General features: G+C 38.6%; 1 protein-coding gene across 2 annotated transcripts in view; it reads left to right on the top strand.

Annotated features, from left to right (window-relative positions):
* NLRP3 (NLR family pyrin domain containing 3) overlaps positions 1-14,876 on the top strand; it is a 49,187-nt gene extending 34,311 nt beyond the window's left edge. For both annotated transcript variants that reach the window (XM_027546756.1, XM_027546755.1), the window contains 3 exons: positions 10,090-10,260; positions 10,718-10,888; positions 14,099-14,876. In XM_027546756.1, coding sequence (XP_027402557.1) covers positions 10,090-10,260; positions 10,718-10,888; positions 14,099-14,198 — 442 coding nt within the window. In that variant the 3' untranslated portion in view covers positions 14,199-14,876. The remainder of the gene's footprint in view (positions 1-10,089; positions 10,261-10,717; positions 10,889-14,098) is intronic.
* The last annotated feature ends 8,478 nt before the right edge of the window (positions 14,877-23,354 follow it).

Below are 23,354 nucleotides of genomic sequence, written 5' to 3'. Positions count from 1 at the left end.
AGTATTTTTGTATTTATAAATGGTTCCTGGGACTTCTTTGACTGTCTAGTGGTTAAGATACTGTGCTTCCACTGCAGGGGGTGCAGGTGTGATCCCTGGTTGGGGAACTAATATCCTACATGCCACGTGGCATAGCCAAAAAGGAAAAATAAGTTGGAGGAATTTGTCTTAAGGGTACTGCTTCTAGTCCATCCCAAGCCCTTCAGTGCCTGTCACTCAGCTCTACGTATTGGTTATGACTGGGCACCTGGCTTCTCTCCTCCATTCTTTTTATTCTTGGAACCATAGTGTCTTGCCTGCAAGACCAAACTCAGGAGGACACTCAGGACTACAGACCCTTGAACAACTCTGTCCACCCCCAGAGTCCCAGGTCTGAGCCACAAATGGTTCTCATGTGCATGTCCTTCTCCCCTACTCCCTTCCAATAATAAACTGGGCATTCTCTAAAAAATAAAACAAAGTAGAACAAAGCAAGGCAAAATAAAATAAAGTAGTTCTTTACTCCTTCCCCAGCTGGAAGCACAGAGGGATTTTTCTCTTATATTTAGTGTGAAAACCTGGTTGAGCACCCCTGGAAATAAAACTCACAGAAGTATGTAGATCCCTCTATGACTGAGTCCTCCTAATGTTTTTAATCTCTTAGACTTGTCCACAACTAGCCTTTGAAGTAAAGTGAAAGTGTTAGTTGTTCAGTTGTATCTGACTCTTTGTGAGTCCATGCGCACTAGCCTGCCAGGTTCCTCTGTCCACGGAATTCTCTAGACAAGAGCACTGGAGTGGGTAGCTATTCCCTTCTTCAGGAGATCTTCTTGAGCCAGGAATCAAACCCAGGTTTCCCACATTACAAGCGGATTCTTTACTGACTGAGCCACCAGGTTTTCTTACCTGGCCAGTCATTCCCATGGAGGTTTAAGCTCATCGGTTTCTGATCCAGGAAGTTGTGATTCTTTGTATTTGCCTGTGTGTCATTTTAGGGTCAGTGGGTTGTGCTGTGACCACATTTCTCTTGTGGATTTAAGAAGAATTGATTTGTCAACTTATTCAGCTTTTAACTTATTGTTAGGATGGAACAGCAACTTCTAAGCTTTCTACATGCTGGTCTGGAAACTGGAAGTCCTGCTTGTGAAGTTTTTAATTACAAAAGTAATACATGCTTAGTGTAAAATATTAAATAATAAAGATATGTGAAGTAAGAAGTGAAAGCTCCTTTTCAGCTCACTTCCTGAGAGAACTATTTGCAACAGGCTGATGAGCAAACTTCCAGACATTTTGTTATGAATGAGCAATTATCCATCCATTTATCTGTCCATCTACCCACCTATTTTAATATATTGTGGGTGTTAGATTTCTAGGGCTACTGTAACAAAGTATGATAAAGGGAGTGACTTAAACAACAGACATCGTTTTTTAAATTCTCTTTTTAAAATTAACAAACTGGTTTTTTTTGGCTGTGCTGCGTGGCATGTGGGATCTTAGTTCCCCAATCAGGGATCAAACCCGAGCCCCTGTAGGGGAAGTGTGGAGTTTTAACCACTGGACTGTCAGGGAAGTCTCTGTTTTCACTTTTTTTCTTTCAATTTTTTTGATATATAGTTGATGCACAGCACTGTAAGTTTAAGATGTGTAGCATAATGACTTGATATACATATATTACAAAATGATTACCATAGATAATATCTATCACCTCAGCTACAAAAATGTTTTAGAATCACTCTCTTAGCAACTTTGAAATATACCATACAGATACGTTGCCTTTAGTCATCAGGGTGTACATTATATCCCTAGTACTCATTTATCTTACACCTCCCCACCTCCTGCATTCCCCTGCCTCTGGTAATCACAAATCTGATCTGTTTTTCTATGAATTTAGTTTGAGTTTTTTGTTTCCGTTTCTGTTTTAAATTCTAAAATATTCTGTTTTAAATGAGGTCATACAGTATTTGTCTTCCTCTGTCTGACTTATTTTACTTAGCATGATGCCTCAAGATCCATCCACATTGTTGCAAATTGTGACCATTTTTTCTTCTTTATGGCTGATGAGTATTCCATTGTAGATATCTATACTTTTATCATATCTCTTTGACATACTAATTTCAAGTCCTTAGAGATAGTGGTTTCATTTCCTTTGGATATATGCTCAGAAGTAAAATTGCTGGATCATATGGTAGTCCTATTTTTAAGTTTTTTAGGATCTTCCATACTGTTTTTTATAGTGGCTATACCAATTTACAATCCCATCAACAGTGTACAAGAGTTCCCTTTCTGCACATTCATCCTTGCATTTGTTATCACTCATCTTTGATGATGGGCTTCCCAGATGGCATTAGTGGTAAAGAACCCACCTGCCAATGAAGGACACATAAGAGATGTGGAAGATTGCCTGGAGGAGGGCATGGAAATTCACTCCAGTATTCTTGCTTGGAAAATTCCATGGACAGAAGAGCCTGGCAGGCAACAGTCCATGGGGTCACAAAGAGTCGGACATGACTGGAGTGGCTTCACACACACACACACATTTGATGATGGTCATTTTGACAGGCATGAGGTAATATCTCATTGTGGTTTAATTTACATATCCCTGGTGAGTAGTCATATCTCAGTATGACTTTGCATTGTATGTGTGTGCTTAGTCGCTCAGTCATGTCTGACTCTTGCGACCCTGTAGACTGTAGCCTGCCAGGCTCCTCTGTCCATGGAATTTTCCAGGCAAGAATACTGGAGTGGGTTGCCATTTCCTCCTCCAGTCCAACTCTTTAGGGCCCCATAGACTGTAGCCCTCCAGGCTGCTCTGTCCATGGAATTTTCTAGGCAAGAATACTGGAGTGGGTTGCCATTCCCTTCTCCAGATGACTTTGCGTGTACCCATTGGCTATTTGAATATATTTGGGAAAATATCTATTCTGGTCCTTTGCCCATATTTAAATTGGATTGTTTTGTTTTTGTCTATTCAGTTGTATGAGTTCTTTATACATTTTGGATATAACTATTAACCTCTTATCAGATACATGATTTGCAAATATTTCCTCCCATTCTATAAGTTGTCTTTTCACTGTTAATTGTCTCTTTTGATAAGTGAAAGCTTTTAGTTTTACGTGGTCCCATTTGTTTATTTTAAATTTTGTTGCTAATGCTTTACGTGTCATATTAAAGAAAATGATCACTAATTCCACGTCAAGGAGTTTTGTTTCCTATATTTTCTTTCAAGAGTTCTATGCTTTCATACATTTAAGTCTTTTTTTTTTAAAAAAAACTCCCTCCTGTGTCCCTCTCAATCTTTTTTTTTTTAAATTTTATTTATTTATGGCTGTGCTGGATCTTTGTTGCTGAGTGTGGGCTTTCTCCAGTTGCTGTGAGTGGGGGCTACTCTCTAGTCGTGGTGTATGGGCCTCTCACTGTGGTAGTTTCTCTTGTGGTGGAGCTCGGGTTCTAGGGCATGTGGGCTTCCCTAGCTGTGGCTCCTGGGTTCTATAGCACAAGCTCAATAGTTGTGACACACAGATTTAGTTGCTCCATGTTATGTGGGGTCTTCCTAGGTCAGGGATCAAAACACTGTGTCCTTCATTGGCAGGCGGATTCTTTACCACTGAGTCCAGGGACACCCCTACATTTAAGTATTTAATCCATTTTGAGTTGATTTTGGGGAGTAGTGTGTGACAGGGATCTAGCTTCATTCCCTTTATTATGAATGTCTTATTTCTCCGGCACCATTTATTGACGAGATTATCTTCAGCATTGAATATTCTTGGCTCCTTTGTCAAATATCTGTTGACTGCATATTTATGGATTTATTTCTTGGGTCTTGATCCTGTTACATTGACCTATTGTCTGTTTTTATGTCACTGCCATACTGTTTTGATTACTATGATTTTATAATATACTTTGATCCCCTGGAGAAGGGAATGGCTACCCTCTCCAGTATTCTGAACTGGAGAATTCCATAGACTGTATAGTCCATGGAGTCACAAGGAGTCAGACATGAGTGAGCAACTTTCATGTACACTTTCAGCCTGAGAAAAAAGAACAAAGTGAGAGGTGTTACACTTCCATTTCAAACTATAGTATAAAATTAGGGAAATTAAACAGTATGACACTGGCAACAAAAACAGACAAGTGAATAATTGGAACAGAATATAGAGCCCAGAAATAAGTTAGTATACACTTTCAACTAACATTTGCCAAGAGAACCAATAATACTCAAGAAGAAGAGACAGTCTGTCAATAACTGGTGCTAGGAAAATTGAATATTCACATGTAAAAGAATGAAACTTTTTGAATCAGCATTAGGTATACCTATGACCCCTCCCTCTTGAACTTTTCTGCCACCTCCCTCCCTATCACACCCTCTAGGTTGTTACAGATCCCCAGTTTGAGTTCCCTGAGTCACACAGCAAATTCCCATTGGCTAGCAAAAATTCCTGTTGGCTATCTATTTTACATATGTATTGTATGTTTTCCATGTTACTCTCTCCGTACACCCCACCCCCTCCTTTCTCCCCTATACCATGTCCATAAGTCTGTTTTAATTTTTAAATTTTATTTCATTAATGTGATACATCAGGCTTCCTAGGTGGTGCTAGTGGTAAAGACCTGCCTGCCAGTGCAAGGAAACCCAAGAGATGTGGGTTCAATCCCTGGGTGGGGAAAATGGGTTCAGTCCCTGGGTGGGGAAGATGGGTTCAATCCCTGGGTGGGGAAGATCCCCTGGAGGAGGGCAAGGCAATCCACTCCAGTATTCTTGCCTGAAGAATCCCACAGACAGAGGAACCTGGAGGGCTATGGTCCATAGGGACGCAAAGAGTCACAGAAGACTGAAGCAGCTTAGCAGCAGAAGCAGCAATGTGATATACCACATTGATTGATTTGCATATGTTGAGCAGTCCTTGCATCTGAAGATAAATTCCACTTGATTATGGTGCATGATCCTAATAATGTGTTGCTGAATTTAATTTACTAGTGTTTTGTTGAGAATTTATATTCATCAAAGAGATTGGCCTCTAGTTTTCTTTTCTTAGAGTGTCCTTTTTGGTATCAAGGTAACTGGCCTCATAAAATGAGTTAGTGATTTTTCCTTTTTTTTTAATTTTTGGAAGAATTTGAGAAGAATTGGCATTAATTTTTCTTTAAATGTTTACTAAAACTCATCAGTGAAGTCATCTGGTCCTGGGCTTTTCTTTGTTGTGAGTTTTTTTGAGTACTACTTCATTCTCTTTATTAGTGATTAGTCTGTTTAGATTTTCTATTTCTGAGTCAATGGTATTTAGCATGTTTCTAAGAATTTTTCAGATTTTGTAGATTGTCCAGGTGGTTATAGTTGTTTATAGCACTTCTTATGATCTTTTGTATTTCTGTGGTATCAGTTTTAATGTCTCACCTTTTTTTATAATTTTATTGATTTGGGTTCTCTCTCTCTTTATTATTATTATTATTTTTTTTCCTAGCTAAACGTTTGTAAATTGTCTAAGGGCCTACTTAATTGGCTAATATTTTTCTTATTATTTCCCTGTTCTTTATTTATTTCTGCTATAATCTTTTTTATTTCCTTCCTTTTGTTAACTTTGGGGCTTACTTTATTCCCCTTCTTCTAGTTCCTTGAGGTGTAAAGTTAGTTGTTTAATTGTTGCTGTTGTTTAGTAGCTAAGTTGTGTCTGACTCTTTTGGGACCCATGGACGATAGCCTGCCAAATTCCTCTGTCCATGGGATTTCCCAAGCAAGAATACTGGAGTGGGTTGGGATTTCCTTCTCCAAGGAGATCTTCCTGACCCAGGGATTGAACCTGTTTTTCCTGTATTGACAGGTAGATTTTTTACCTCTGAGCCATCAGGGTAGTCCAGCTGCTTAATTAAGATCTCTCAATTTTCTTGATGTGTGCATTTGTACCTAGAAACTTCCCTATCAGAAATGATTTTGCTGCATCCTATAAGTTTTGGTATATTGTGTTTTAATTTTTGTTTAACTCAGGCTATTTTTTATTTCCTGTAACATTTTTTCTTTGACCCATTGGTTGTTCAGAAGAGTGTTGTTTAAATTTTCATGTATTTGAGTTTCCTCAGTTACCCTCCTGTTATTGATTTCTAGTTTTGTACCACTGTGGTCAGAGAAGATACTTGGCATAATTTCAGTCTTATTGAATTTTTTAAGATTTGTTTTGTGGCCTAACATATGATCCATCCTAGAAAATATTTCAAGTGCTCTTGAGATGAATGTGTATTCTGCTGTTAAAATAGTTCCAACCAAAGTTTATTTTATTTCAATAGCAGAAGCTAAAAGGCCAAGATCAAGGTGTTGTCAGGGTTGGTTTTTTCTGATGGCTGTGAGGAAGAATCTGTTTCATACTTCTCTTCCAGTTTCTCATTGTTTACTGTCAATCTTTGACATTCCTTGTAGGTGCATCACTTCAATCTTAGTTTTTTCAGCACTTGGTATTCTAACTGTGCTGATGTGTGTCTGTCTCTGTGTTTGAATGTCCCCCTTTTATAATAACATCAGTCTTATTGGACTAGAGCTTACTTTAATTACCTCATCTTAACTAATTACACCTTCAATAACCATATTTTTAAATAAGGTCACATTCTGAAGTACTAGGGGATAAGACTTCAACATATGAAATTTTGGGGGACATGATTCAACCCATAACACTATGTCTGTCCAAACAGGAATCAGTATGTGGATACTTTTCCATGATTTGCTTTTTTCATTTATTGTGGACACATTGCCATGCTGCTATATACAAATCTACAGATTTTGGTAATGCTCTGTAGTATTCATTACAGTAATGTAGTTTGCTGCTCATTGAATGATGTACTATTATATGAGTTTCTTTTTTACTGTTACAAATAACTCTGAAAATGCATATTTGTATATACTTTATGTAAGCATATTTCTTTTGAGACAGAAACCTATAAGTAGAATTAATAAGGCAAAACTTAGGCATTTTATATTTTGTTAGAAACAGTCAAATTTCCTTATTTTGAACTTTAGACCTTTCTTTCTGACTATATATTGCCCCTGCCCCCTCCACAGTGTTACACAAGCACCGCATACTAAGCATTTGCAAATCTTTATTTCTTGTAACTTATTTCTCATCCCTCTCCTTTGCCCTCTTCTTGCCCTGTCTATTCCATGTTGTTGAATAGTGGGACTTTCCAGGCAGCTGACAAGTAAACAGAGGATAATTTTTATTTTGTTTTTACTTTCAATCCCCTCTGCCTTTCATCTTTCTTTTACATAACACTGCAGGGAATTTTCTAAAGTGCATATTGGTTAATATTGGACTTTTGCTCAAAAAACTTTCAGAAGTTTTTCTTTGAAGTCAGCCCTAGATCACTGCTCCTTCCCTCTTGCCTACCAGGCCCTTCACTCTGTTTTGAGTCATACTAAATTAATTTTTAATTCTAAGAATCTGGCTAGTTTTTCGCCCTTCCTCACCCTTGTGTAGCATTTTCCTTTTGCCTGAAGGGTTATCCTTACTCTCCCATTCCCATCATTCATCTAGAAAACTCCTTCTTATTCAATTAAGTTCTCTGATTCTCAGTTTTTCTATTTAAAAATAAAGCTAAAAATAACACCTGCATCTTGGTTTTGTAATACTTCAATGAAATAATCCTATTTAAATGTATCATCACACAGCCAGGCACTTAGTAGATACTCAGTAGATGTTAGACCTTCTTCCTCAGTTTTCTTTGTGAGAGATTTTTGTGACATAAATCACAAAATCATTAATAATTTTTAAAAAATCAATCACCATATAATACATGGTGAAATATCTATGTTCAGTAAATGTAAATGTAGATCTGAGTTGAATGGATTGGGTGAAACCAAGATATAGGATGTTGGTTACATTCCTCAAACCTAATAGATTGTTTGGTAGGGCTTGGTAGTTTGATTTTCTAAACATTTCACTATATGCTCTGTGTACCCTTCAGTCAATCTCAGTGGTTTTGGTAAGCCTGATGTGACTTATTCTTAACAAAACCACCCTATCTGCTGGTAATTGCTGCCACTTCATTGTACTTCTCCTCAGACATTTGTTGTATAATACCTTCCAACCCTTTTTTGGAAACAGTGGTAAAAATTACTATTCTGTAACTTTCAAAATATTCTTCCTTTCCTTTTTGATGACTATCTCTAGACTTCTGGAGTGTTCTTCATCTTTACCAGTATCTTAGTCCATTTGGACTGTGATAACAAAAATACTACAGCCTGGGTGGCTCAAACAACAAATATTTCTTTCTCACTGTTCTGGTGGTTGGAAATCCAAGGTTAGGGTTAGGGTTAGGCCTGTAGATCACCTGGTTCCTGATAAGAACTCTGTTCCTGCCTTGCATACAGCCACTCTGGTTTTTTCACATTGTAATAGGAGCAAAGCAAATCTCTGGGGTCTCTTTTATAAGGGTGCTAATCCCATGATGAGGACTCCACCCTCAAGACCTAATCACATCTCAAAGGCCCCACATTCTAATACCATCACATTGGGAGTTAAGATTTCAACATATGAAATTTGGGGGTAAGGGACTACAAACGTTCATTCTAACAGCCAGGAGTCCTGAAAAGCCCTTTTGCACATTCACTAAAGATCCTCTGATAAAATTCTTCTTAGCTGGAGATAAAACTTGCTATAAACCACTCAGTTTCTTTTGCTCACCCATCTCGGGCTTCATTTCCCTCATTGTCTTGCTTGCTCAGTCTTTTTGTTGTGATTCATCCTTAACTATGAAGATGGAGACCAGTGGGTGGGTAAGTACTTCTGTTTCCTTTTGGTCATCTGTTCATGCTATACTATTTGAATGACTTTCTTCTATTTTTCCTGATTCCAAGACACCTTAGAATTTAAAAACATATCATGGTTAAGGGTTCTGGCAGAAAGGAATGTGCCTGCATGAGATACTCTTAAATAAAGGCTTTGTTCAAGGTCTCACATTGTGACTTTCTGTATACTATACCACCCTCTGAGCTTCTTTTCAGAAGTGACACAGCTCTCTATTTCAGAGCCCTCATGATGTTGTTGGGTGATAATGCTATGTTATAATATTATCTAGTTATAAAGTTGAGCAGCTTGTGAAATGCTTTTTCACAAACATATGGTATACATTTCACAAATATATGGTGTATGCTCAACTTGACCCAAGAGTAGTCGTACATCAACAGTCTTAATTTTACTGAGTATAATGCAAAACTAGGCTTTATGCTCTGAGAGGCCCTTTATAGTGCAGAACATAGTATGAGGTGGATAGAAGGGGCAACGGAGCAGGGGATGATTCTAGAAGGTGTTAGTATAGGTTCCTTCTCTTCCAAATACTTTCTCTTTGACCTTAAGGGGAACATGATTTGATGAGCTTCAGCTTTCTCATCTGTAAAAAAATATTCTACAGTTAGAGCTACACTGCCCCCTTGCCCAGTTGATAGAAAAATCAAATAAGGTAGTCTCTGCACTGTTAATATGAAAATAATGAGAATTAGTATTAATAGTAAGAGATAATCTGGGATGTCTTTCTTGAAGAAGTGGTTGTGAGGAACATGTATAGCCAGAGGGAATATATGTAGGAAGAAGGAGAAATGTGGAGGTAATGTGAATCAGTTTGCTTTTGCTCTGTCTCTTCTATTGACCCCAGGAAAGCATCTGCTTAGACATCATCTGTATCTTTTATGAGGCCAGAGATAAGGAGTCATACTGTTTACAGATTATATTCAAGATGCTGGCTTCTGGTCTGTAAGTTGAGGGATGAAACTTTTCAGATAAGATGACATTCCTATGTTGAGACAGCTGTGTGATGTCCAAGAAAGGTTGGGCATTGAGGATTCTTTTTTTTTTTTTTTTTAATTTATTTTACTTTTATTGGAGTACAGTTGATTTACAATGTGTTAGCTTCAGGTGTACAGTGAAGTGATTCAGTTATACATATACCTATATTCATTCTTTTTTAGATTATTTTCTTATATAGGTTGTCACAGAATATTGAGTAGAATTCCTTGTGTTATATAGTCCTTTTGGTTATCATCTTATATATAGTAGTGTGTGTATGTTCATCCTAAGCTCCTGATTTATCCTCCCCACCCCACATTGAATTTTCTTTTCCTTATTCCTTCCACAGGTTGGTGAATTCTGGCCTTACATCAGGTTGTTGTCCAGCTCTATCCTCAGTGCTCAGTACAAATCAGAATCTCACCCACCTTTACCTACAGGGCAATGCTCTTGGAGACATGGGGGTCAAGCTACTCTGTGAGGGACTCTTGCACCGCAACTGCAAGCTTCAGGTGTTGGAGTAAGTCTCTTAGCTTATTATGGTGATGGGAATGCATAGTGGCCCCAGGGAATGGGGTAGTTTGGGAGAATGATGAGAAGCGATATGTCTTCCTAGGGTTTGGATTATTACAGGATTATGGTACTGGGAGGAGCTGTACTTCTAGATAGTGTAAAGGTGAATACTAGAGTTCCTTGGGGTTGGTATGCACTTTTGTTTTAGGAAAATTTGTGAGGAGGCACAGAATTGGGAAGAACTGTTTCACAAACTGCTCTTACTAATTTGATCTGCACAATCCAGTAGATTGGAAAAAATATTCTCATTTAAAGAAGAGAGAATAACTCTTGGCACATAAAGCAGTTCAAAGCTTGTTAATCCTGAGCTTTTCCTACATTTGAAACATTACAGGCTAAGATCTGGGAAACCTGTGTAGGATAATTAAGGGGACATTTTTAAAAAGTCGCCTTCTTTCTTGCAGGTTAGACAACTGCAGCCTCACATCACACTGCTGCTGGGATCTTTCTACACTTCTAACTTCTAACCAGAGCCTGCGAAAGCTGTGCCTAGGCAACAACGACTTGGGTGATCTGGGGGTCATGCTTCTCTGTGAAGTGCTCAAACAGCAGGGCTGCCTCCTGAAAAGCCTGAGGTAAGTGTGCCCTGCAGAGATTTGTATGGCAGGGCTCACAGTGCTAAAGAAAAATTTTTGCAGTTTCCAAAATCCAGGATGGCTTCATTTGCACTCTGGGTAAGGTTATTCAGTTCAGTTCAGTTTAGTTGCTCAGTCTGAAGGTTGAGCCTTGTTCAATTGCAGATTTTTTTTTTTTTTTTTTTACTATATACTGTATGTGAGTCATGAACTCCATATTCAACTTCGTCCAGATGTTTGGAATAACTAAATTTCAGTTGGGTGTGAAAAGACTTTCCATCCATATTCTTGAAAGAAACAATTTGCAAAGAAAGTAGCTAAATAGAATTACATTTCTATACAAGGTATTGTACTTTGTAAAATTAGACCCATCTATTGTAAAAGTCCTTGCATAGTAGGGTGTTGTGCATCTTGTTTCTGAGAATTTCTAATTGAAAAGTGCTCCAGAAACATCAAGATCACAAATTCATAAAATTTGGCCTATCTTCAGGGTGTTGGGACCATCCGCTCCCTTCCATCATCAATGATACCACTAAGCCACTCATTGATTACCTCTCTAGTAAGAGCTTCCTAATTAGTTTCGTAACTTCTGCTAGCATTGGTAATCACATCCTTCACGAAAGACATTTCCTTCACTTGGTTTTAGGGACGACATACTCTACTCTGAATTTTCTCCTATTACATTGGCTATTTCTGCTCAGTCTCCTCTGGTTTCTCTTCCTCATCTTGACCTTTGCATGCTGAATACCCAGAACTCAATCTGAGTTAATTTTTCTTCTCTATACTTTCTGCTTTTTTTTTTTTTTAATATCATCTAGTCTTCTGGTTTTACCACATATGTGCTGTACCCCTCCCTCCAGTTCATATCTCCCTGAATTCCATGTCTAAATGCTTGTCTCACCTTTATGCTTGGATATCTAATAAGCCATCCAAACTTGACGTGTCCAAACCCAAACCTGTGCTGTCCCCTCTGTGTAAAATCCGTTTCTCACCCATCTCAGTCAATGGTAACTCAGTCTGAACTGTTCAGGTACAGAAAGCCTTGTGTTGTCTTTGACACTTTTTCTTTATGTGATTATCCAGTCCATTGGCATGTCCTTTTAGCTCTGTTTTCACAGCATGCCCACTCATTGACCACTTTTTGCTAGCTTCACAGGTCCTTTTCTGGCTCAAGCCATTGTCACCTCTTGTCTGGACTGTCCTGATGGCATTCTACTAGGCTATTCTGCATCTACCACTGCAGATGGAGGGTATAGCTAAAATGTGAGTCAGAGCATATCACTCCTACTAGCATGCTTGTTTCACAAAGCAAGAGCCACAAACTCATGGCAGTGTATAAGGCCCCACATAATCCTGCTATTTCTGCAGTCATCTTCTAACCCTAGTTCCTTCTCCATTCACACTGTTCTCTTTGCTGTTTCAAAAAACAGTGTCACCTCTGACACTATACACTTGCTGTTCCTTCTGCCTGGGACTTCTTACACTTTGATGTCCACATGTCTTATTCCTGTGAATCCTTAAATTCTTTGCTCAGAGGTCTTTTCTGTGAGTCTGACTATAACCATCCTAATGAAAATAGCAACCCAGCAATGCCTTTCCTCTTCTCTGCTTATTTTCCTCCACTGTGTTGAACACCATCATATAAGCTATATCATTTGCTTGTTTACTTATAATCTGTATCTTTAGGACACTCTGGAGATGAGGGATAAGCTCAACACAGACTGGGGAATCCATGGATGCAGTCAACCTGCCTTGTGAACTTAGGCTGCCATAACAAAACAGAATAGTCTATATGCCTTAAACAAATCATAGTCATTCATTTCTCATAGTTCTGGAGGGTGGAACATCCAAGATCATGGTGCTGGCTGATTTGGTTTCTGGTGAGAGCTTTCCTCTGGAGAAGGCAATGGCACCCCACTCCAGTACTCTTGCCTGGAAAATCGCATGGACGGAGGAGCCTGGTAGGCTGCAGTCCGTGGGGTCGCTAAGAGTCAGACACGACTGAGCGACTTCACTTTCACTTTTCACTTTCACGCATTGGAGAAGAAAATGGCAACCCACTCCAGTGTTCTTGCCTGGAGAATCCCAGGGACGGGGGAGCCTGGTGGGCTGCCATCTATGGGGTCACACAGAATTGGACACGACTGAAGTGACTTAGCAGCAGCAGCAGAGAGCTTTCCTCTGGGCTTGTTGTGCCCTTATGTGGTGTACAGAGAGAAAGACAGACAGACAGAGACAGAGATAGAGAGTACATGCTATGGTATCTTTTCTTATAAGGGCACTAATCCCATCTTGAGGACTCATCCCCATGAACTCATGTAACCCTCATTACATCCTGAAGGCTCCATTTCCAAATACCATCACATTGAGGGTTAAGGCTTTAACATATGAATTTTGAAGGAACATAAAGCATCCGTAACATACCCAAATCAAGATTACTAGAAATGATACAGGACAAATAGCATAATTTCTTACTTAAGTTGTAAGGGAGATTAAAAAAAAAAAAAGAGAGAGAGATGGAGGAAGAACTCATATCATTGATAGGTGTACCAAGAAATTACAATATGTGGGGTTTTTTTGGCAGAGTGGAGGGGTGGGCTGTGACTTATGGGAACTTGTTTCCCTGACAAGGAATTGAACCTAAACCACAGGAGTGAAAGCACCAAATCTTAACCACTGGACCATCAGGGAATTCTCAATGTGTGGGCTTTATATGGCTCCTGATTAAATTAACATAATATAAAAATTTTATCAGACCATTGAGGAAATTGAAACACTGGTTGGACATATATTGATATGTGAAAGTTATTGTTAACCTTTATGGGTATGATAATTGCATTGTAATTCTCTTTTAAAAGTTGTTTCATTTCACACATTGATATATTTATAGATGCTTGAACTGCTGTGCTTACAATAATCCACTGATGTGAGGAGTTGGGTGGGTAATAGATGAAACAAGACTGGCCATGAGTTGTTAACTGTCAAAGCTAGATGGCAGGATTAATTATACTATTCTCTTTATATTTGCACTTTTAAACATTTCCAAACATGAAGGTTAAAAATGTAACAGAAATCACATTAGGCATGATATGTAGCACTGGAAAGCTTAGAAGTATGAGGTTAAGAGAGGAGACGAGATTTTTAAAGCCCAAAACTCTCAAAGTGTTCATTTGAAGAGTGTAATCCAAGGCTCTCTTTTTGCTTTTATAGGTTGTGTGAAATGTATTTCAACTATGACACAAAACGTGCCCTAGAAACACTTCAAGAAGAAAAGCCTGAATTAACCATTGTCTTTGAGCCTTCTCGGTAGTGGTGGAAGCACTCTGCCATTCAGGTGTGGACAAGTGGTAGTGAGCATTCCTCCTTCAGCATTAAGATCACCTCTCTGCAATTCTTCTGGTCCAGTGAGGAAGAGTGAAAACTTGCTGATGGTCCTTCTGCTTGGTGAATGTGAGAATCTCCTTTACCCCTAGGTTGAAGACACCAGTGCAGTAAAATCATCAAATGATACAGTTCTTACCGAAGTGGCTCAGTCAGAGGATGTGTTCCTCTTGGTGACCTCATGTATCTAACTCATTCAGGAAAACACTTTTTCTTTCTTTTTCTCTTTTTACTCTAACTCTCCTTTCCTTTGTACCTCTCCCCACTTTTTTTCTTTGACTATATCATCTTTCCTGCCATCTTTCTCTTAACTGACCATAACAGAATGAGTTAACTATATATTATGCTGCAATTTTGTGGCAGCAACTTATTTATTTTTAATTTTTTAACTGTTATATATTCTAATAAAATAACTGATTTTTATTGTATTATAGCTGGTTGGAAGTTTTGAAAATAGAAAAAAATCTTTATTGTATTTATTGAGTTAAATTGTTTCCTTTCCTTGGTTTTAAGAGAGGGTGCCTAGAAAGCCTTTTACTTATTTATCTAAACTACTAAAGATAAATTAAATTGCTTCATGTATTAAAAAAATCTCTTTGCCAAATGATTCAATTGTAATGAATGAGGAAAAAAATCCCTCTAACTCTGATGGTTGAAATTTCAGTTCTGGTAAGACAGGAGGTTGAAAATCATGCAAAGGAAAATTTTAGAGTAGATGGAGCCTATATTCATAAACAGAAGTATTATGTAGAAAATGCATTTTGCCTTCAGTTTTAAGAATTTGTCTTGGATTTATCTCATCACAAGAGCATTTCATCTATCACACTTCACACAGCATTAACTCATTAATATGTATTGATTAATTACTTTTCCACACATGGAGAAACTCTCGAACCACATGGAATTGTTCAAGATAGAAATACTATTTCCTTTTTCAAGTGAGTCATCTAGACCTTGCTTGTCAAAGTGTAGCCATTGGATTTCTGAAAAGAGTGAAAGTTAGTCACTCAATCATGTCCAACTCTTTGCAACCCATGGAGTATAGCCCTCAAGGCTCCTCTGTCCATGGAATTCTCCAGGCAACAATACTGGAGTGGGTTGCCATTTCCTTCTCCAGGGGATCTTTCAGACCCAGGGATCAAAACTGCTTTTTTAGATGAGCTAACTTTTTTTCATGGTAAGACTCTTTCAATAGGGAAGCAGTATGTGATTTATATTCTGATGCAAAGTCTTTGTCTTTGTCGTCTGTAGTACCAGCGCTTTTGAGTAACTCTAGTCTCAATATTTGTATTTTTGCATCTTAGTAAAGTGAGGTATTGCAGACTGCCTCTCTGCTAAAAATACCTTGACATTCAGGATAAAATATAATTAGAAACACACAGTTAAGCTGGAAAGATAGAAACACTTCTGTGCACTAGGCTCTCAAAATTGAATTAAGATTTTACCTCTCAAAGGTCAAGAGAAATATCTGAATAAAGACCCCACAGTATAACTATTAACTTGGAAAAATCCATGAAGTTTTCCTCACTAGGAGAGCTAAAAAATAAGTAAAGATGATGGATAGAAAATCAATATGCAAACATCAATACAAACAGTTGGAAAGAAATCATTCTTTCCAATCATCATAGTAAAAATTAAGTCAGGCATGAAGCAGCAATGGGTGCTAAAACCTAATAGGAAATTTAAATGATGAGCAGGATTCTTATGTAGTCTGAAATTATCTTTTTACATTGGCTAATCAGTTGCAAAAGAAAAATACTAACTATATAAAAAGCAGAAACTAGACAGTACCCTGACCATCTAATAAAAAATATCAGGGAGGGCAGATGGACGCCTTCTTTCAGGTAAGATGACTTGAGGAGAAACTGATATCAATTATTGCGTGTTTCTGGTTGAGAACCCAAAATTTAATTAGCAAACACCACACAAACTCCAAATGAGGAAGTTCTATGAAAAGGTAAAGGAGACTATATTCAAGAATGTCAATGTCAGTGTTAATAATGGGTAGATGTTGGGGTGGGGGAGTTATTAAATTATCCTTTAAACTGTTCTTGTTCATGCATCTTTTATGTACATATGATGTTATTTCCAAATAAAAAGTTTAAATAATTAAAAAGAAATACTATTTCTAAACACCTGCCACTTAAAATATAACAAAATCCTATTAATCATAGCAATAAAAGTTATTAAGTGTACAGGCAAAAGAAAAGCAAAGATAATTTTTGTCACCATCCAAGTCTACAAATCCTAAAAGATGATGCTGTGAAAGTGCTGCACTCAATATGCCAGCAAATTTGGAAAACTCAGCAGTGGCCACAGGACTGGAAAAGGTCAGTTTTCATTCCAATCCCAAAGAAAGGCAATGCCAAAGAATGCTCAAACTACCGCACAATTGCTAGTAAAGTAATGCTCAAAATTCTCCAAGCCAGGCTTCAGCAATACGTGAACTGTGAACTTCCTGATGTTCAAGCTGGTTTTAGAAAAGGCAGAGGAACCAGAGATCAAATTGCCAACATCCACTGGATCATGGAAAAAGCAAGAGAGTTCCAGAAAAGCATCTATTTCTGCTTTCTTGACTATGCCAAAGCCTTTGACTGTGTGGATCACAATAAACTGTGGAAAATTCTGAAAGAGATGGGAATACCAGACCACCTGGCCTGCCTCTTGAGAAACCTGTATGCAGGTCAGGAAGCAACAGTTAGAACTGGACATGGAACAACAGACTGTTCCAAATAGGAAAAGGAGTACATCAAGGCTGTATATTGTCACCCTGCTTATTTAACTTATATGCAGAGTACATCATGAGAAACGCTGGGCTGGAAGAAGCACAAGCTGGAATCAAGATTGCCGGGAGAAATATCAATAACCTCAGATATGCAGATGACACCACCATTATGGCAGAAAGTGAAGAGGAACTAAAAAGCGTCTTGATGAAAGTGAAAGTGGAGAGTGAAAAAGTTGGCTTAAAGCTCAACATTCAGAAAACGAAGATCATGGCATCCGGTCCTACCACTTCATGGGAAATAGATGGGGAAACGGTGGAAACAGTGTCAGACTTTATTTTTCTGGGCTCCAAAATCACTGCAGATGGTGACTGCAGCCATGAAATTAAAAGATGCTTACTTCTTGGAAGGAAAGTTATGACCAACCTAGATAGCATATTCAAAAGCAGAGACATTACTTTGCCAACAAAGGTCTGTCTAGTCAAGGCTATGGTTTTTCCTGTAGTCATGTATGGATGTGAGAGTTGGACTGTGAAGAAGGCTGAGCACAGAAGAATTGATGCTTTTGAACTGTGGTGTTGGAGAAGACTCTTGAGAGTCCCTTGGACTGCAAGGAGATCCAACCAGTCCATTCTGAAGGAGATCAGGCCTGGGATTTCTTTGGAAGGAATGATGCTAAAGCTGAAACTCCAGTACTTTGGCCACCTGATGCGAAGAGTTGACTCATTGGAAAAGACTGTGATGCTGGGAGGGATTGGGGGCAGGAGGAGAAGGGGACGACAGAGGATGAGATGGCTGGATGGCATCACTGACTCGATGGACATGAGTCTGGGTGAACTCTGGGAGTTGGTGATGGACAGGGAGGCCTGGTGTGCTGCGATTCATGGGGCTGCAAAGAGTCGGACACGACTGATCGACTGAACTGAACTGAACTGAAGTCTACAAATTAAATTGAATTGAATTACTACATCCACTGTAGTCATTGACCAACAGTGCACTCTGTGCTTCAGACAGAGGAAATTAAAGATGACTACAAGATGCTTTGTGTTGTGGGCAAACAGTTTTCTTAGTTAGATGTATCTCAGGAAGAATTTTAATAAACCCAGTTTCTTTCATCTTACCTTACATAAAAAAGCACAGTAATCATTAACTTGAGATATTTTTTCTTTGTGACTAGCAATAATCTTTTACCAAGATGTATTCTTAGCTACACTCATTCCCTAAGGCCTTCAGTTTTAAGAATTTGTCTTGGATTTATCTCATGTATACTGGCTTCTTCCCCTACCTCTTTGGAGCAGTTCCTCAGAGGTATCTGAGAGGCTGTCTCCTGGGCTAAAGTCCTCAGTAAGATCTTGAATAAAATTTAACTTGTATATTTTTCTTTCAGTCAATATTCATCTGGAATAAATGTCTTAAAAATTGTATAAAAATCATACAAAAGAAGACCTGAATGAATGGAGAGATTGAGAGATATATCATATTCATGGATGGGAAGATTCAGCAGCATTCACTGCTGATTATCCCTCCCCTCAAACTAAAATTCAATGCAATTGTTATTAACATACTGACAGAGATTTCCACAGAATTGAGCAAGATAATGTTTAAATGAATATGAAAAATAAGAATCAAAGCATATCTGGAAGAAACTCAACAACATAGCAGAACTTGACACACTATAGATTAATAACTGACTGATGTAATATAAACAGGATAGAATTCATGCACAAGCATAGGCATGCATGGTAATATGATTTATGACACCAAAAATGTTGAGAAAAGGAAAGACTAGTCAATGAACCTGACTGGGACAAGCAGCCATGTACATAGAAACATTATATTTCTGCCTTATATAATACAAATAAATTACAAATGTAATGAAGACAAACTTTAAAAGCAAAGCTATATGTACAACAATGTGACTATAGTTAACAATACTGAATTGTATCCTTGAAGTTTGCTAAGAGGGTAGGTTTTAAATGTTCTCAGCTCACGCAAATACACATGTATACACAAAAGGAAAAGTGCAACTATGTGAGATAATGAATATGTTAGTTAGCTTGATTGAGATGATTGTTTCACAATGTATGTATGTGTGCATGCTCAGTTGCTAACTGACTCTTTGTGACCTCATGGACTGTAGCCCACCAGGCTTCTCTGTCCATGGAATTCTCCAGGCAAGAATACTGGAGTAGGCAGTCATTCCCTTCTCCAGGGTATCTTCCTTATCTAGGGATCAAACCTGGGTCTCCTGTCTTCTTAACAGAGAGAAAAGCCACATTCAAGAATACTGGAGTGGGTTGCTATTTCCTTCTCCAGGGGATCTTCACAACCCAGGGATTGAACCCTGGTCTGCATTTGCAGGCAGATTCTTTACTGTCTGAGCCACCAGGGAAGCCCATTCAAGTCTTACATCAGCTTACTTTTAAAATTCATTACTCAGTTAAATTTATCCTAAACACAGTCAATCCTGACAATGCACAAAACACTTTCCTCAGGGTCCACTTTCCAAAAACCTTCCCATCATTTTCTATATATATCACTTAATTTTTTTCTCTTCAGAAATGGTCAGCTTTAAGACAGAGTTACTTTCTTCTCCCTTAATAAAATACAATTTCATTCCTTGTATCTTCTTTACTGAAAACACACATTCTACTTTCTTTAAAAGTTTTTTCCACATTAAGTTCACCTTTCCTGTTAACAAATTTGTAACAGAATAAGGTCTTATTTGATCTCTAGTAAATATAGGTACAACAGAAGTTCTGTACTTAACACTGATGACTCTAAAGACATGTATATATTAATTCAACAAGGTTAAGCCACATTTAGTACTAAATATGAGTTTAGTACTGAATATTTTCCAGATGATATGAACCTGAAATTTATTCTGGCTGGATTATTTTCTATTTCTGAGTATTTGTATAAGCACTCAATTTCCTTTAAGCCAATTAAATAGAACTCTTTTGAATTAATTTTTGGCAATACCATGCAGCGGTAACACACAAATTCTTAACAATCACACACACACAGAGGTCTCATAGTTCCCATTACAAAATTTCAGCCTTGAGTCAGGTACAATATCATAAAACTCATCAGCTACAAACTGTTGGATTGCAATTAGGCTTCTGGCAGATGGAACAAATCAAACTCATTTTTCTAGACGGCTAAATCTTTTTACTAATATTTACAGAAAAGACTGGTTTACCTGATGGTGCAGTGGTAAAGAATCCATCTACCAGTGCAGGAGAGGTGTGTTTGATCTCTGGGTCAGGAAGATCCCCTGCAGGAGGAATGGCAACCCACCCCAGTATTTTTGCCTGGGAAATCCCATAGACAGAGGAGCCTGGAGGGCTACATTCCCCAGGGTCACAAAAGAGTTATGGAGAACAGTGTGGAGATTCCTTAAAAAACTGGAAATAGAACTGCCTTATGATCCAGCAATCCCACTGCTGGGCATACACACTGAGGAAACCAGAATTGAAAGAGACACGTGTACCCCAATGTTCATCGCAGCACTGTTTATAATAGCCAGGACATGGAAGCAACCTAGATGCCCATCAGCAGATGAATGGATAAGAAAGCTGTGGTACATATACACAATGGAGTATTACTCAGCCATTAAAAAGAATACATTTGAATCAGTTCTAATGAGGTGGATGATACTGGAGCCTATTATACAGAATGAAGTAAGCCAGAAAGAAAAACACCAATACTGTATATTAACGCATATATATGGAATTTAGAAAGATGGTAACAATAACCCTGTATACGAGACAGCAAAAGAGACACTGATGTATAGAACAGTCTTTTGGTCTCTGTGGGAGAGGGAGACGGTGGGATGATTTGGGAGAATGACATTGAAACATGTATGATATCATGTATGAAACGAGTCGCCAGTCTAAGTTCGATGCACGATACTGGATGCTTGGGGCTGGTGCACTGGGACGACCCAGAGAGATGGTATGGGGAGGGAGGAGGGAGGAGGGTTCAGGATGGGGAACACATGTATACCTGTGGTGGATTCATTTTGATATATGGCAAAACCAATACAATATTGTAAAGTTAAAAAATAAAATAAAATAAAATAAAAAAAAAGAATCTATAGGGAATTCTATCAAGCAGTCCATCACATCAAAGACCACCCAAGGCTTTACATTACTTAGGCAGATGGTATCTTTAGTCAGAGCTACTTTTTGATTCCTTCAGTCTTCTGATTGCAAAACTATCGATGGCCCAGGGGCCACCCACCACTCTCTGGCATCTGGGGCATTCCTTCTTCCAATGTGCTGCTTGTTTGCCAGGGTCTCCTTGATCGCAATCCTCATCCAGTGCCCCTTTCATCTGCATGGAGTACACTAGTCCTGCCTGGGTACTTGTAAGCCGGCTGGTCTGCCAGGGCCAGATTGGATCAGAAAAACCAGCTTCCCCTTTGGGCTCTCCGAGCAGAAAAAGCTACTTCCAACATTTGGGCCTTTAAAATATTTCTCTGGGTGCATTCAGCATTTAAGGCCATATGCTTATTATTGAAACTGAATAAGCTAATTGGAACAACTCACACTGAAGTGATTCAGAAATCACTTTCTGAATTTTGTGCCTGATGTCTGGGGAAGACTGGCCTATGGAATCCAAAAGGGCCTGTCCTTCAGGAGAGGAGAAATCTATGTTTGCATACTTTTAAAAAATCTCCACTTGTCTCCTTTGGAATACTACAGGATTTTCATCCGACCCTTATTGGACCTCTTTTGCCTTTTCATATTTAACAAGTTTTACTGTAAGTTTCTTCATACCTTCTATTAAATGGGTAATCATATGGTCCCATCTATTTCTATCAATTGAATTCACCAAGTAATTCCATTGTGGATTTCCCTCACGGATGGCCTCATTCCCAACTAAGTATACTGACTGCATGGTCCTGTAGGGAGGGTCTATTAAAATGTCCTGTATGTACTTCCTGGATTTATCCCTCCAAGTTACACATGCCTTAACTTCTTTTTGGGTTCTATTACCTAAATGCAAGGCCATGAAAATTTGAACACAGTGTACTTCATTCCATTTTCAATTTCTGAACTGATATTGTGGCCAAACTGGGTGACATAACTTAATAAGTTTTTCCCTTCTTCATTCCTGTTGTTCAAATTGTTCCCAGTCCTGGAATATCTGGCCCAGAGACCTATCAGCCAGAATTGATGCAGCCTGCAATGGCACCCCACTCTAGTACTCTTGCCTGGAAAATCCCATGGACGGAGGAGCCTGGTAGGCTGCAGTCCATGGGGTCGCAAAGAGTCGGACACGACTGAGCGACTTCACTTTCACTTTTCACTTTCATGCATTGGAGAAGGAAATGGCAACCCACTCCAGTGTTCTTGCCTGGAGAATCCCAGGGACGGGGGAGCCTGGTGGGCTGCAATCTATGGGGTCGCACAGAGTCGGACACGACTGAAGTGACTTAGCAGCAGCAGCAGATCCATTTTTAGGGCCAAAACTGAAACTGAGGTGATGTCATTAGCTGTGAAAATTGGTCAAGATTTCCACTTACTATTATAGATACTATCCCTTCGAAGGCAGTCTTCCAACCAGGTATTACTAAAAGAAACAGCACAGAAGGTAAACCCAACAGTGCTGACAATGAGCGGGAGTTGGTCTAACTGGTCTCCATTGAAAGAAAACCTTTGCAGGTAGAAAAAGCCTGTCCAGGTGACCTTGCTTGTTGCTTGGTGGCATCTTGAGGTTGCTCTTTTCAATAGTCAGATTTAGCAATTTCATTCATTTTCTTGTGCTTCCTTAGTGCTAGGGGTTGTAGCTACTTCCTTTTGCCTTTCCTTCCTTCAATAGCTAGTTAATAATTCCTTATAATAAGTTCTCTCTTTTAATAGAGACACAGACATAGAGAACAAACTTATGGATTCCAAGGAGGAAGGAAATGGGATTAATTGGAAGATCAGGATTGACATATATACACCACTATATATAAAACAGATAACTAATAAGAAGCTACTCTAGAACGGGGAACTCTACTCAGTGTTCTGTGGTGATCTAAATGGGAAGGAAAACTAAAAATGAGGGATATATGTCTATGTATAACTGATTCACTTTGCTGTATGGCAGAAACTAACATAACATTGTAAAGCAACTATACTCCAATAAAAACTGAAAAAAATAAAATATATGGTGTCTATTATGTGCTGGTAACCTGATGGGAACAATGTTGCACTTCCATTTAAATTTAAGAACAATATTGCAGGGTGCATCAGATTTTAGTATTGACGGATCTTCTGTCTGGACAAATAAGGCTTTTGACCTTTCATATTCTTGTTGATAATTGAGAGTTCCCACAAAAGAAATACCACATATTTAATGCTGTGAGC

This window comes from Bos indicus x Bos taurus, chromosome 7 (assembly GCF_003369695.1).
Source record: "Bos indicus x Bos taurus breed Angus x Brahman F1 hybrid chromosome 7, Bos_hybrid_MaternalHap_v2.0, whole genome shotgun sequence".
Lineage (NCBI taxonomy): Eukaryota > Metazoa > Chordata > Mammalia > Artiodactyla > Bovidae > Bos > Bos indicus x Bos taurus.
Note: the sequence above shows the minus strand (reverse complement) of the source record. Positions and strands in the feature narration are given on the sequence as shown.